Below are 13,868 nucleotides of genomic sequence, written 5' to 3'. Positions count from 1 at the left end.
TTCACGCGAAGTTGCAAAACACTACAATGATAATACAATCCCATTGTGAACACCTTCATAAATCAGTGACTATTTATACTGTACTTCATTAGTATGCATTTGAGTACTCCTCGACTATAGTACTCCCCAAAACAGTTGTGAATCTGCAGATGCAAACCTCAACCCCTACCACATCACCTCATAAAATATATTGTATAGTACCTTAAGACTGAATCTGGTCTAAACTGTCAAGGTCAGAAGTCCACGGGGGGTAAAACACAGCAGTCAGGAAACAAAAAAAATGTTCCAAACAAGGATTCTCCCACATCAGAGTAAGCGCCAGGACACAAACCCCAGTCCCATGTGTGATAGATCAGTGCTTTACTGAGGGAGCTGAACTCTATCCTAAAGTTTGCCGTTTCATCGACCACGTCATCCTTCTCGTAGGCGCAGTATTTTGGCATATCACGACAGGAGTGAAGTTCCCGCAGTAGTAGTGACCGGGACTGCAGATCGGGTGGAGGTTTTCCCTAAAACTGAACCCACTGAAGGAGTAGATCAGAGCGGCGTTTCCAACATCATAAAACGAAACTCGACCTTCTTCATAGTCCACAAACACGCCTACTTTCTCTGGTTTAGCCTTCGGAGAGAGGGGGACTTCCCGTTCGGCACAAGCAAAGTACTTTTTATCCTTCAGGCTGATGGTCCACGCGCCATTTTGAGGATCCAACTTCAAGCTTCCCTTCCTGTTCACCGTTTCCTTGGCCACCCCTAAAGTCCACTCCGATTTCCCCTTAATTTCGGCCTCAAAGTAAAATTTTTGCGCAAAGCCTTGTTTTCCCAAAACGAAGAAATCGTCAAACCTCTTCAAGGTGTTTCGGACGTTCCTCTGCTCGATGCTGTAGTTGACCTGAGCGCCATTTTGCGACACGATGAGTTGAGGATGTGCCGTTTCTCCATCGAGGGTGACCAGAGCTTCGAATTTCTTAACTCTCCTCAGCTCTCCTTCGAGCGTCCCCTTGGTTATTTTAGAAAATTCTTCTTCTAGCTTGGACAAGGCCATCGCCAAAGTACCTTCAAATGTTGGCGCGCTCACAGTAACATTGCTCCAATCCTTCGTTCGTGAAGTGGATCTCTTGAGTTTGGACTTTTGGATGATTTGTAAGTGGTCGTTTGATCGTGACAGTTGTTGTACCTCGGTTAATCGCTTGTTTAGCTCGCCGATCTCCCTCTCCAGCTCTTGGATGATGGCCTCAGCCTGGCTCTTAGCAGCGGCCTGTCTCTCGGCGATTTCCTGGAAGAGGTTCTCAAGAGCACGCTCCACAGTTTCCTTCAGCTCGGTGAGCACTCGGAGTCCCTCTGTCATCTCTTTGTCTGAGTCTGTGGACTGAAAATGTAGAAGAAGAACGATTTACAGAGGATTAGATATTGTCTTGTCACTCTGCAATACACAAGAAAAGGCGAGTGGATTGCCAGAATGTGGGTTTGATAAATACAAGTATTAATATCAAAAGCAGACATTTCCTACAGCCATTCTTCCATACACACTGTGCCACATAGTATGAATACCAAGTTATGAATTACACAAATTGATCAGAGTTTGGGTTTCGGTAGGTTTGATAATGAAAATAATGATGCAATGGATTTATATTGTGCTTTTTGGACAATCTCAATATTCCCACTCAGTAAGCTTCTACTTCAGCTGCCCTGGAGTAGACTGAGCAAGGTGTTGCAACTTGCCTCTAGTCTATCACATTATTTCAGGGGCAGTTTGGATGGAGTATTGTGTCCAAAGATGCAGTGACAGTATGTGCTGGCTGCACAGCATTAGCAGAGCTTCATACGGGCAACTCAGGATTCACATGAAACTGAATGTGATGATCCAACGCAGGTTGCAAAATTACATGGTCTGCAACTTGTTAGCTAATAGCAAATGGGCTACAACAGGGGTCCCAAACTGGCGGACCTTGGGCCAGATCCGGACCTCCAGAGGCTTGAGTCTGGACCTCAAAGCCTTTCCATCCTCTCTATATACTTAATATCTCAGGCAGAATTAACAATTATTTTAATAATGTTAACAACATTGAAATAAAATGGCAAAATGATTGATTCATTGATCAGCTCTGCTATATAAACAGACAAACTGTGCTCATGTTTTACATTTTTAAGAGCAATTACTGCATGTCCGGACCCTGGACACATGTCGAAAGTTCTGAAAGTAAAGTTTCGAGCTGATTTTGTGGACCTCTGGGCTACAACAACATGATATGGTCACAACTGGAATAAAACCACCAACCCCTGGTTCACCGGTCCAGCGATATGTGGGATTTGTGGTTGGGGAGGCAATTGGTAAATTGTTCTGCCCCTGGGCAGCTGTGACTAGACAATCACCCCTAGAATATGACAGGCAGTACTGGGGTCTGTGCGTTTCATTCATTTCTCTTGTGTGACCTAACATTACCATCATCTAATGCAAGTCTACAACAGCACTAAAATGCAAGAGTTACATCTTCAATTCAAATTTAGGTTTGAGCCAAATGACCTGGGCCAGGCCTTGTGCCATCCCAGTGAAAACAGTCACAGTGAAATGCTCCAGGGTCTGATCCTCATGAAAGCTGCTCTGAATGTTAAGCATGCTTTCATACTGACCTCCACAGAGAGGCGCAGCTCCTGGACCTTCGTCTGTCTCGTCTTGATCATGTCTTCTATGTCGGTCTGCGTCCTCGTGAGCTGCTGCCTCTTCTGCTCAGAAACGTCCCTCAATGGCACCACCTCGTGGCTGCTGTGGGCAAGCGCACACTGCGCACAAATGCACGTGTCGTCATTCTTACAGTAGAACTCCAGCACTTTGCTGTGAGCCGGACACACTTTCTCTTCTAAGTTTCTCTGCGGTTCGACCAGCTGGTGTCTTTTCATGGCGGGGGCAGTTTGGTGAGGCTTGAGATGCGCGCTGCAGTACGAGGTCAGGCAAACCAGGCAGGATTTCAAAGCTTTCAGTTTAGTGTCGGTGCACACGTCACACGCCACTTCTCCTGGTTTTGCCACTTGTTGCTCTAACTTACTCCTATCTTTGCGTTTGATAGACTCCCTGAATTGTGTGGACATTTCTGCGATAAAAATATTGACTTTGAGCTCTGGTTTGGTGTGGAACACTTGTTTGCAGTAGGGGCATTTGTAGACGACAGTGTTGGCCCAGTTTCGCTCGATGCAGCCCTTGCAGAAGTTGTGGCCGCAGGGCAGAGCCGTGGGGTCGGTGAAGACGTCCTGACAGATGCAGCAGCGGAACTGGTGCTCAGTCAGGTGACAGCTGGCACTGGCCATAGTTCTGCGCCCTGGGATGGAGGGGAGGGGGAAGAAGAAAGAGGGAGTGAAAGTGAATGAAAAAGAAAGAGAACAAAGTATGACATTAGGATTAGGATATATTGTAAATTCAAAAATGTATCACAACGAAATTCTTTTTAGAGCACTTCTTTTCATAGCAGCATGGAATACATCATGTATAAAAAGTTTTTTTTTCGTTTTTTTTTATGTACCCAGGTAAAAATACTTGTTTTTTCATATTACTCAAAAAGTAATTGCTAAATCAAACAGGCCTAGTAATGTTTGTATAGTAATAAGGCTCTGGAAGTTTTGAAAAAGAATGAAATCACTGCTCGAGTACCAAGCATTGTTTTGCCCAGCCTTCTGATTTATATTGATTTAATCTGAGAGACAGCACATAATAGAATGCAAACAGTCAGGTATAGACTATTTCCAATGTATTTTCAAATACAAATGACTCATATGACCCTTGATAAAGGTGTGATGAGAAGCAACACATTTACAGTAAGTGACTTCAACCTGAAGTCTATTGCAGTGAATCAAGTAAAAGTATGGTGTAATGAGACTACTGTACAAGTATAAATGATAAACCACTGACCACCTCATACACTATGTTACTTATGTCTTATAACAGTCTCCAGAAAAGTGCAAAGTTGTACTCACCAGGGTTTGAATCAGAAGCTTTAAGTTTGAATCAATCACTAATCCTTGTGTTCTTAAGCTCTGCCTTCACAGAAGACACGGAAGAAATATTTTTATTTATAGTCAAACCTGACAAACCTGTTTCATTAACTCCACCCTGACATTTCTTTGAAAATCTTGCAGGGCACTTACTGTAAGTTGATGTTTTGTTAAAATGGTTTTCACCATTTCAGCATGCCTACAGCCTGGGCTTCCAAACCCAGGGTGTTACTCAAGGTGAAATTAACGTTTATCTATAATAACATTATTCAAATGCAAGTGAAAAAGTTTATTTAAGGCAATGTAGATTAAAAAAAAGTATTAAATGAAAACTGAAAGCAGCACCTGTGTGACTCACAAAAATTCCAAAGTGACATGAAACACATTCATGACGCTTGAATACATTTGATGAGCAAAACAGAGAAGCTATGTAACTTAGAGACTTATACTATACTCAAGTCAAGTAACTATAGAAAGTTATAAATGACTCACTTTTGTACTGAAAATAACATAAAACAAAGCCTTTATTCCTTCATGGATTCAAATACACATCAAACAGACGCAGAGACAAGTACAGGACAGGTGGTAGTTTGGATTTTTTAACATAGGGTGGAGACAATTACATTACGTTTTCATATTCCTCAACATCTTTAACTAGAACATAATATTTCATCTTTGTTTATTATATTCATGATGATAGATACAATATATGCAATACACAGAACATAGAAGTTCAGGCAGTAAATGTAAAACTCTCTCCAGTCCAAACATGAATCAGTAAATAACGCTAGCTACCCAACAAAGTGAACAATTTTGAAAGAAGCGTATGCAACTTTGTGAGAGCTGCTCCATCTCTGCTCTTTGCCTCTTCAGCTCAGATCTTGCCCCAAATCTTTTATGACACAGTCGGCCTGCTCCTGAGTGGCTCCTTTCTGTCTGCTGACCGCCTGCAGGAGAGTATCTATTGTTTTTATCACCTGCTGGATGTCAGCATCAGACTTCATCTTTTCCTTCAGACAGAGCAGCTCCAGTGGTTTATCCTGCTCGGAACACACTCTCCTCTGCAGATTTCCCTGTGGTTCATAAGGTTTGAGATGCGTATCACAATTGATTGATTGATTTTTATTGTTTGTCTCCCGAGTGTGAAATTCGACTTGGAGGAGAGTCAGTTGCAAACATAAATACAAATACAACAACATAAACACATTACAAAACGACACCCACGGTGGCCCGGCTTAACACAGTCACATAGTATTAGTGGTTCTCATTAATTAGTTTGATGGAGTGTGGTACAAAGGAGTTTTTATAGTGGTTGTGTGAACAAACCGGGATCCTAAACCTCCCTTCAGACGGCAGCAGCCCATACTGACAGTCGAGCACATAAGAAGGAGCTTAGAGCTTTCAGTTTGGGTTCAGACTGAGCGCACATCACATGACATTTCTCTGGGTCTCAATGCTTTTTCTTCTGCTCTCCTATTGGATTTTTCTTGAGACTGTCTGAACTGGTCAGCCATCTCAGAGATGAAAACATGACTGAATATTGGAGCACAGGTCTATGTAGACATATATGACAGCCTCATTCCAGTATCGACCAATGCAGGTTTTGTGTCCACATGGAGTACTGACAGGGTTAATGAAGACACCCAGGCAAACGCAGCACAGAAACTGGTCCTCAGCCAGCCGACAGGAAGCAGTGACCATACACTGAGAGAGTGTAGCAGCATGAGGAGACATTAGACATACTATTTAAAATAATGCATCTGAAGGTGAGGATAGACAGAGATAATTTCAGTAAGTTGAACTCCCTGTGATGTGATGCTTAGTTGAGGTGAATAACAGAAATGGTAAATGGACTCAACTTATATAGCGCTTTTCTACCTTCATCAGGCCCAAAGTGCTTTACAGTAAGGAACCAGTCACCCATTCACACTCTCATTCATTCACCAATGCACGCAGACACTGGAGTGGAGTCGGGTGAAGTGTCTTGCCCAAGGACACAATGACAGCGTGCATTTGCGGGAGCTGGGATTCGAACTATCTGATATGATGAAGATAATATTATATAGCATTATATGATATGTTTTTTGAACAGCAATGTGAGTCAAACGTGGACAAGACATAACAATAGGTGGAGAGAAAAGGTCCACAGAATGGTGTTTTTTGACAGAATAAAATACTTGATTTACCAAAATGGTGCCATTTGATCATTATTCTTCCTCGTGTCAGGGTAGTTTCATAACGCGATCACAAAGCCTGTGTGTATGACCCCTTCAGCTCAACTTTAAATAATTCTACCCAAGCAGAAGTAGAAAGTAGTGGCCCAAATAATTACTCAAGTAAGCGTAAAAAAGTATTTGAGTACTGCGAGTAATGAGTACTCACAGTGATTCATGTTTCAGTCGTTGACATAAACTACAAGAAACAAAACATGAAATCATATTAAAAAATGTAATGTTCATTTTTAAGTTTCCAGATGTTGATTAGTAAAACTTGCGATTGTGTCTCCAGCCTTTATTGTGAGATCAATAAAGGCTATCTTATCTTGTTGTGTCAGATGAGGATAAATAAATAAATAAATAAATAAATAAATAAATAAATAAAAAGTCCTAAAATGAAGTTGTTTTTTCTCTGTTTTTCTTTTCTTTTCTTTTTTACGACAAAACAGGTATGGGTCGAGTTGGAACTAGATTATGAGATTATAAAATGAAAATAAAATGGCATTGTACCAATAAACAGTAATAATTACAAAATGTATTTTAAAAAAGTGATAAATGAAGTGCAAACATAAAGACCGGTGAACGCTTTTTCTTCTTCGTCTTTCTTTGCCCGGACACACTCCTCACCACATGGAGGCGATAGCGCAGCAAAGATAACGTTATACGTTTACAAAACCGGTGAAGAAATAGCATTTAGCATGTAGCTGTAGCTAACGAGGTGCAAATATTTACAATTATTTCACCCGACATAGAAAGTTGTAGAACAGGCAAACCGTGGATATTAAAGAATAAGGGTGAGTGAATATGCGCTGCAGTGAACATTTCTACTTAAGCCAACCTCGAACGCTGAACCTCCCATGAGTTAGCTAGCTAGCTAGCCGGTCAAGGCTAATGCTAACTGGCTAATAATTTTTAACATGTGTTGCTCTCGGATTATTTCAGTATGTTGGACCTACTCCATCGGTATAAGGCATTATTCCGGTATGAATTTGCTTGAGCATCGAGACCATTCACCTAAACATTCTCAAAACCTGTATTTTCAATGTTTCTCTGTTGATAGCCATTAGCTGCTAGCCTGCTATATGTAAACAATAGCTTTAGGAGTAGCCTGGCCAATTTATTTTAGTTTTATGCTATCTTTTATCGGTTCTATTTATATTGCGATTTTAATTTGCGCTAAGAGTAAGACATGGTTTTATAATGAGAGCACACACACATATACCACGAGTTAGTAGATGGTTTAATTAAACATTTACGTAGATGTAGATTAAAAGATTTAAATGTGCTTTATTGTCAATCCATCCACTTGAAAACATACAATGGTGTTGCCTTCAAACAACGTCATGATCAAAATCTCCAAGTATGCTCACAATATGGAGATACATTACAGTAGGCCTATTGTTTATTTTGAGGGTACTGATAAATGATCTAACAATATGGCTCTACCAATAACCTAATATATTATAACTCTAGTACTATGATTTAACCTCATAAAAGATTGTTCCACTCTACACTCTATGCCTTATGCCGGTTTGCTCTGTTGTTAAAACCTGTTTAACATTCATTTGTTTGTTTCTTCTCAGATGCAGGCAGGTGACCCCGGAGTGGGAGCGGCTCTGACTGGAGCTCAGAGCCGGTCGGAGGATGAAGAGTCTCTTGTTGTTAAAGATCTGAAACGAACATCGGCACAAGCATTTGGAGGAGGTATCCCTAAACGCAGAAGCTCCTCCAGGTTTGTGCCTTTAGTTTTCTGTTCTTCCAAAGGGGTTGGAATAGTCTAAAACAGATTTGTTGCCTCTGATGATGATGAAATTTGTTAGAAATGAAAAAAACTTAGAGAGTACGGGGGAAGTAATCTGGCTGATTTATGTTTTAAGACAAAGATATGAATATTTTGATAAACAGAAAACATAAAAATATAAGAAACCAAATGACTATTTATTATCAAATACATTAAATACTTATTAACAATACGAAGTTAGTAAAACTTGATGTGAAACTATTACACAAATTATCCCCGACTAATAGATTATTGAAATGATTGTCAACTTTAGTAAGTGATTATAGTGAGACTGATATTCAATTGAAGTTCACAGCTGAACGTCACGTGTCTCTTTCCCTACTTGCAGGTCGATAAAGAGGAAGAAGTTTGACGATGAGCTGGTGGAAAGCAGTTTGGTGAAGTCATCAACTCGTGTCAAAGGGCCTCCGCTCATGGAGCCGCTGCGGTGTCCGGGCAGCGAGCCTTCGTCCAGTGAAAAGAAGAAGGTCCTACATGACGCACTCGTCTAGTTTTTACTTAACTCACTGTCTAATAGTGATATGGTTTGGCTTACCAAAAAAATCAAAGTTGTTGTTGTTTCCTCACACACACTATAATCATAATCATTACTGCACAGTTCCTTGCACATTTTACATTTCCAAATTCACAGCAGTATCCTCTGGGAGTGCTTGGGAAATCTGTGCATCCATAGACTCCCGTTATAAAAAATGTTTTTGACCTCCCATCTTTAAATCAAAATTAAACTTAATACAGGCCGTTACATATTCATATACATCTTCTGTTTTTTATACCTTATTAACTGAATTTAATAACCAATAATTCTGTTCTTTGTTTTTTGTTTTTTTTTGCATACAAAAATCCTTACCACTTTCATTGCAGACCCCTGTTATAAACCTTTTAATCAGAAAAAATAAATAACATTTTCCACACTTTTAACTCCTTCCCCCTGGCCTCTATTTTGGACCGATACAAAATGTATGACATTGACTTCCATTATTGTTAACTTTCATTTTTTGAACAAAATAATTTCCCTGCTATTTTTTTTTGCTACAAGCCCCTTGCTTTAATGTTAAAAAAATTATATATTTAATTATTAGTTATGGCCATTTTTTTCCCATGTATTTTTAGAAAGTGCATGCCATTATCAATTTTGTAAAACAGAAGACAATTTGGTAAAAATAAAATGTTTTTGACCTTGGATTTGAGTATTGTTAGTGTAGATACGGTAATAGGAAGTTTATTAGTTCAACATGTACACGTTTTAAATGTATTGTTTTTGTTTTGATGTTTTTTAGATCACTAAATCGGGCGGGACCCTCACTCCTCCGCTCACCATGATGCTGAACCCGACACCGATGGCCAAACGAGTGAAGAAGAGCAAACAGCCGCTGCACGTCACTAAAGACCTGGGCCGCTGGAAACCCACAGACGACCTATTGCTCATCAATGCTGTGCTGCAGGTGAACAGATAACACACATAGTCACATACATAACATTCAATTCAGTTCACAGACATTACAATGTCATTTGTAAAGTTGCGCCACTAATCCCTAATATTACACACAAGGACTGAGATCAAGTCCCGTCTATTGATAATGTTTTTGTATCCAGACGACAGACCTGACCTCTGTTCATCTGGGCGTGAAGTTTAGCTGCAGATTCACTTTGAGGGAAATTAAAGAAAGATGGTACTCCCTGCTCTACGACCCGGTCATCTCAAAGTAAGACATTTGTTATTTACTCATTGTGTTTGTTTGGAGCATTTTAAAGTACCTGAGATTTTTTTTTTTTTTTTTTTAAACAGATTGGCGTGGCAGGCAATGAGGCAGCTCCACCCAGAGGCCATTGCAGCGATTCAGAGTAAAGCTCTTTTCAGTCAAAATGAGGAGGCGCTGCTGTCCAAGATTGGTTCAGTAAGTTCATCATTCATTTGCCTGCTTTTATTTTTTTTAACATACCAAGATGTTAAATGTTTGCATTATATTTTAGACCAGTCAACCCAAACTAGACATCTTCCAGGACCTGCTCAACAAACACCCTGGAGTTTTTCACCCGTCTCGCACTCCCAAGAGTTTGCTGGTTCACTGGCAGCTGTTGAAACAATACTACCTCCTGGACGATCAAAGCGGTGTGTCATTTTGGGATGTTAGGAAGCAGTTGAGAGTTTTCGAAAGTACCAGCTTCTTTCAAGGCCATTCATATTTATCTTCTTTCTTTAATTGATTTTTACAGTTCAGCCCTTGCCTAAAGGAGACCAGATCCTTAACTTCTCAGATGCAGAACAGATGATCGACGACGCTAAGTTAAAGTAAGAAAACGATTAGATGTTGGTTTTCTTTTGGGCAATTTAAACAAGCAAACTCGTACCAGTGCTTTTACACAATGCTTTTACCTATTGATGGATGTATTTTAGCGATGCATACTCAGCCATGCACATATGAAGAGTATCAGGTTGGTGCCTTGATGCATAATTAGGGCTTCAAACAATGACTATGTGAAGACAGGGCGTTAAGTAGGGAGAAAGCGCCCTCTGATGGCAGTAGTGGGAATGACGTGATAAGCAAAACAGTCCAGGCATGAACGTTTTACCATGGTTAGATAAAGGTTCCTGACTAATGATACATTATGTCCTTTTCGCAGAGAGAGCAGAGATGACGTGCTGGAGAACGGTATGATGAAGCCTTGAACTTTTAACTGCCCAGTGTGTCCCTAAAAATGAAAGAATTAAATATTAAAATGTACGATTTCAGAGCTGATGGTTTCAGACCGTCATCAGAAGAGGGAGATCCGGCAGCTGGAGCAGGAGCTTCCGCGGTGGCAGGTTCTAGTGGATAATATCACAGGTAACTCACTCTGAGAAAACAAGAAATGGGCTGTTTGCATGAGGCTTTATTTGGTAAACTGTATTGAATTAGGGCTCCATACTATATTATATACTGGTATCTTTTACTAAAACTCTTTATGTAGGGTTGGTTTATTAGTTGCTAGTAAACTCTAAGCTGTTTTCAATCGTTATTAAAGGCTAACAGGGAAATAAACCTATATGGTTGCCTATAATCTTCCATTTAATGTACTTTTCAGGAATGAGCATGCCGGACTTTGACAACCAGACTTTGGCCGCTTTACGAGGAAGAATGGTTCGCTACCTCATGAGGTCCAGAGAGGTCAGCTGACAGTTATTCATGATCGCCGGTCAATCTTTAATCCACAGAGATGGCACTAAAATGTCTCTTTGTGCAGATCACACTGGGCCGAGCTACTAAAGACAAGCAGATAGATGTGGATCTGTCTTTGGAGGGTCCCGCCTGGAAGATATCACGAAAACAAGGTGAATTCTAGATGTTTCCCTTAACAGCCAAAACATAAAGGTCTGAAGAATTTGCAAAGCCAGACCTTTTTCCTGGGTGACGTGGTTGACCCAGGGACAAAGTAAAGGTAAATCCTTGTTAATGGTGTTGTAGCCAGTTGTACAGGGGCCCAGAGGATTATTAAACCAGTGACTGTAAATTTACAGGTAACAGTTATAATCAGTAACAGAGTAAATGTATCGTCCTTCATTCACAGCATCTGGAGTGTACAAAAATAAAATAGAAAAACAGTCAGCTGCAAAAATAGGAAATCCTCTGTGAAAACCAGAAAAAACACCATAAGGACACCTGACCTGTGATAGTAACATTAAAAAGGTCTTCAATTTCACAAGGCCAAAGTAGGAGCTACCCTGTAATAACATTTGGACAAGATTGAGCTGAGCTACCAGGGTTGTGTGATGTGGCTGAGGCAGAGATCTGATTGTTATATTTTTTATTAGGTATTATTAAATTGAAGAACAACGGAGATTTCTTTATCGTAAACGAGGGACGGCGGCCCATATACATCGACGGGAGACCGGTTTTATCTGGAAACAAGTGGAAACTCAACAACAACTCAGTGGTGGAGGTTTGTTCAGCTCAACTCATGTCCAAATATCACATCTGTGTCTCTCAAACTCTTCACACAAAACACCAAAACATTAACATAAACTAACATTACATTTTGTTCATTTGTCCAGATTGCAGGTCTGCGGTTCGTGTTTCTAATAAACTTGGAACTCATTTCACTTATAAAAGCTGAAGCTGCCAAAATTGCCCAGCAGTAAGAAACACACCAGCACAGGAAACTGAGACTGAATTAAGGACTATGGCAAAGTAACAATTGGAACAGGTTTGGCTCGTTGCTTGGACATTTCTGTCGTTATGTAGAAAGATTCTTGGTCTGTCTGTTTTTTGTATGTCTGTATATTCTGTAGCTGAACTTTTTAAAGAAATTAAAATGGTTTCTCAAATGGCATGCGTCTTGGAGTTATATGATATTACGACACAGACTTTATTGTTGCAGCGCTATTTTTTGTTTGACTACAGGTTAGGGTTAGGGGAGTTGGGACTTAATCTGTATAAAGGTGGATGAAAATACGTAGTCGCAGGGGTTGTGTGTCTGCGCAAGTTGCACCATACATTACTCGACAAGGAACCTGCAACAGCGTTTGGGAAATATTTATTCAAGGTGTGTATAAAATACCTTTGTGTAAAGACTCACTCCGGTTTGACCTCAAGTCACTTCCTGATTATATAAAACATACACTCCCACACTTTGAGAGGAGGAGACTGAAATTTTACTGGTCGTAAAATCCTCTGAAATTACATTAGCAGAAAGGATGCCAAGTAGTCTATCCGATAAAAGTATCAGTCCCTTCATGTGCATTAGGAGTTATTGGGAAAAGGTGGATTGACGGTGGATTCTACCTAACTAAATATTTACATTGGTTCTTAAAGCGTGACACTGGCACAAAAGAGACGACCTACAATGTTATAAATTCTTGCCTAGTTTTGTAAGCCGATTTCGCAAGCACAGTGATATAACCTATACGACCTTACACAACTACAACCTTTTTTATTAGAGAGCTTGCCTTGAGAATGTATAGTTTACCAATATAAATGTTTACATTACAATTGGGATAATTGATCCAAATCAATTTCCTGTACTATTTCATAATCAAAGGCCAGTTGTAAAGTATATGGAGCTGTGCTCAAAACTCCTTCCTGTTGACTCATTTGTAACTTTATAATTCTTGACAAGGAAGAGTTTACCAGCAACGTCTCAACTTTCAGGAAGCAGTGCCATATAAATCAGAATCAGAATAGTTTGTTATAGAATTTATATACAAAAAAATAAGGTATAAAACGTTAAACTATAAGGCCATAGGGGCATGCATAAAGAATATTAAAATTAATAAGCTAAAATATAAAAAGTAATTTGGTAAGACAACAACAATTTGACATAGAACAACAGTGGGATTGTTACAGATGTGCATGTGTATAAAGTGATAAAGTGATAAAGTGATATAAAGTGGTATAAAATGATAAAATGATAGCAGCGGATCTAAGTGTGGACACGCCACACCATGCAACAGAGCAGATTACATCCATGAACATCAGGGCCGGCCCTGCATAGGTGACCCAGGTGGCCGCTGGAGGGGTGTCCCGAATTGCGCTTTCATTTTTGAAACCCATGCTCCCGCCAACTACAACATCGCTGATTTTCAGACTTGACTCCCTGGTCCCCGGTGTGGATCGGGAATTTTGGGCATCTCTGCTGCTGAGACTGCTGCCCCCGCGACCCGGCCCCGGATAAAGTGGAAGAAATTTTTTTTGGGATATGGATGGACTCCCTGGTCCTTTTACGCCTTCGGAGAGCCGTGTAACATCACGTGAAAATTTGTGAATTTTCTTCAGAAGTAGAGGTTCCTCCTCCAATTTAATTGTTGAGCGCATGTTTCATGAAGTGCAAGTTCTGGTTTATTTTTAATGAATAGACAATCATAATATTAAACAATAAAACTTGCCTAAGTGTGT

At 40.1% G+C, this 13,868-nt stretch overlaps 2 protein-coding genes across 2 annotated transcripts; one reads left to right on the top strand and one right to left on the bottom strand.

The window, feature by feature from the left end:
• Window positions 1-351: 351 nt before the first annotated feature.
• Window positions 352-3,300, bottom strand: LOC306979293 (zinc-binding protein A33-like; the record flags this gene model as incomplete). The annotated part of the gene is made up of 2 exons (XM_079578173.1): window positions 352-1,366; window positions 2,629-3,300. 2 exons carry the CDS (start codon window positions 3,298-3,300, stop codon window positions 380-382), a joined length of 1,659 nt encoding a protein of 552 aa, XP_079434299.1. The 3' UTR covers window positions 352-379.
• Window positions 3,301-6,846: 3,546 nt separating this feature from the next.
• On the top strand, window positions 6,847-12,288 carry mcrs1 (microspherule protein 1). The gene is made up of 14 exons (XM_079579384.1): window positions 6,847-6,991; window positions 7,781-7,929; window positions 8,327-8,465; window positions 9,276-9,440; window positions 9,592-9,701; window positions 9,785-9,893; window positions 9,970-10,108; window positions 10,213-10,288; window positions 10,621-10,649; window positions 10,731-10,823; window positions 11,062-11,144; window positions 11,221-11,308; window positions 11,789-11,916; window positions 12,029-12,288. The coding sequence occupies exons 2-14, from the start codon at window positions 7,781-7,783 to the stop codon at window positions 12,113-12,115; spliced, it is 1,395 nt and encodes a 464-aa protein (XP_079435510.1). The 5' UTR covers window positions 6,847-6,991; the 3' UTR covers window positions 12,116-12,288.
• Window positions 12,289-13,868: the final 1,580 nt, after the last annotated feature.

The sequence above is a fragment of the Gobius niger genome (genome assembly GCF_951799975.1).
Source record: "Gobius niger genome assembly, chromosome: 20".
Lineage (NCBI taxonomy): Eukaryota > Metazoa > Chordata > Actinopteri > Gobiiformes > Gobiidae > Gobius > Gobius niger.
Note: the sequence above shows the minus strand (reverse complement) of the source record. Positions and strands in the feature narration are given on the sequence as shown.

What these genes read in the sequence shown, in the direction of transcription:
- mcrs1 (XM_079579384.1), top strand. Translation starts at nt 7,781, where the DNA reads ATGCAGGCAGGTGACCCCGGAGTGGGAGCGGCTCTGACTGGAGCTCAG. An exon ending in ATCGACGACGCTAAGTTAAA is followed by an intron (nt 10,289 to 10,620) that starts GTAAGAAAACGA and finishes TCCTTTTCGCAG; the next exon opens with AGAGAGCAGAGATGACGTGC. An exon ending in GAAGATATCACGAAAACAAG is followed by an intron (nt 11,309 to 11,788) that starts GTGAATTCTAGA and finishes ATTTTTTATTAG; the next exon opens with GTATTATTAAATTGAAGAAC.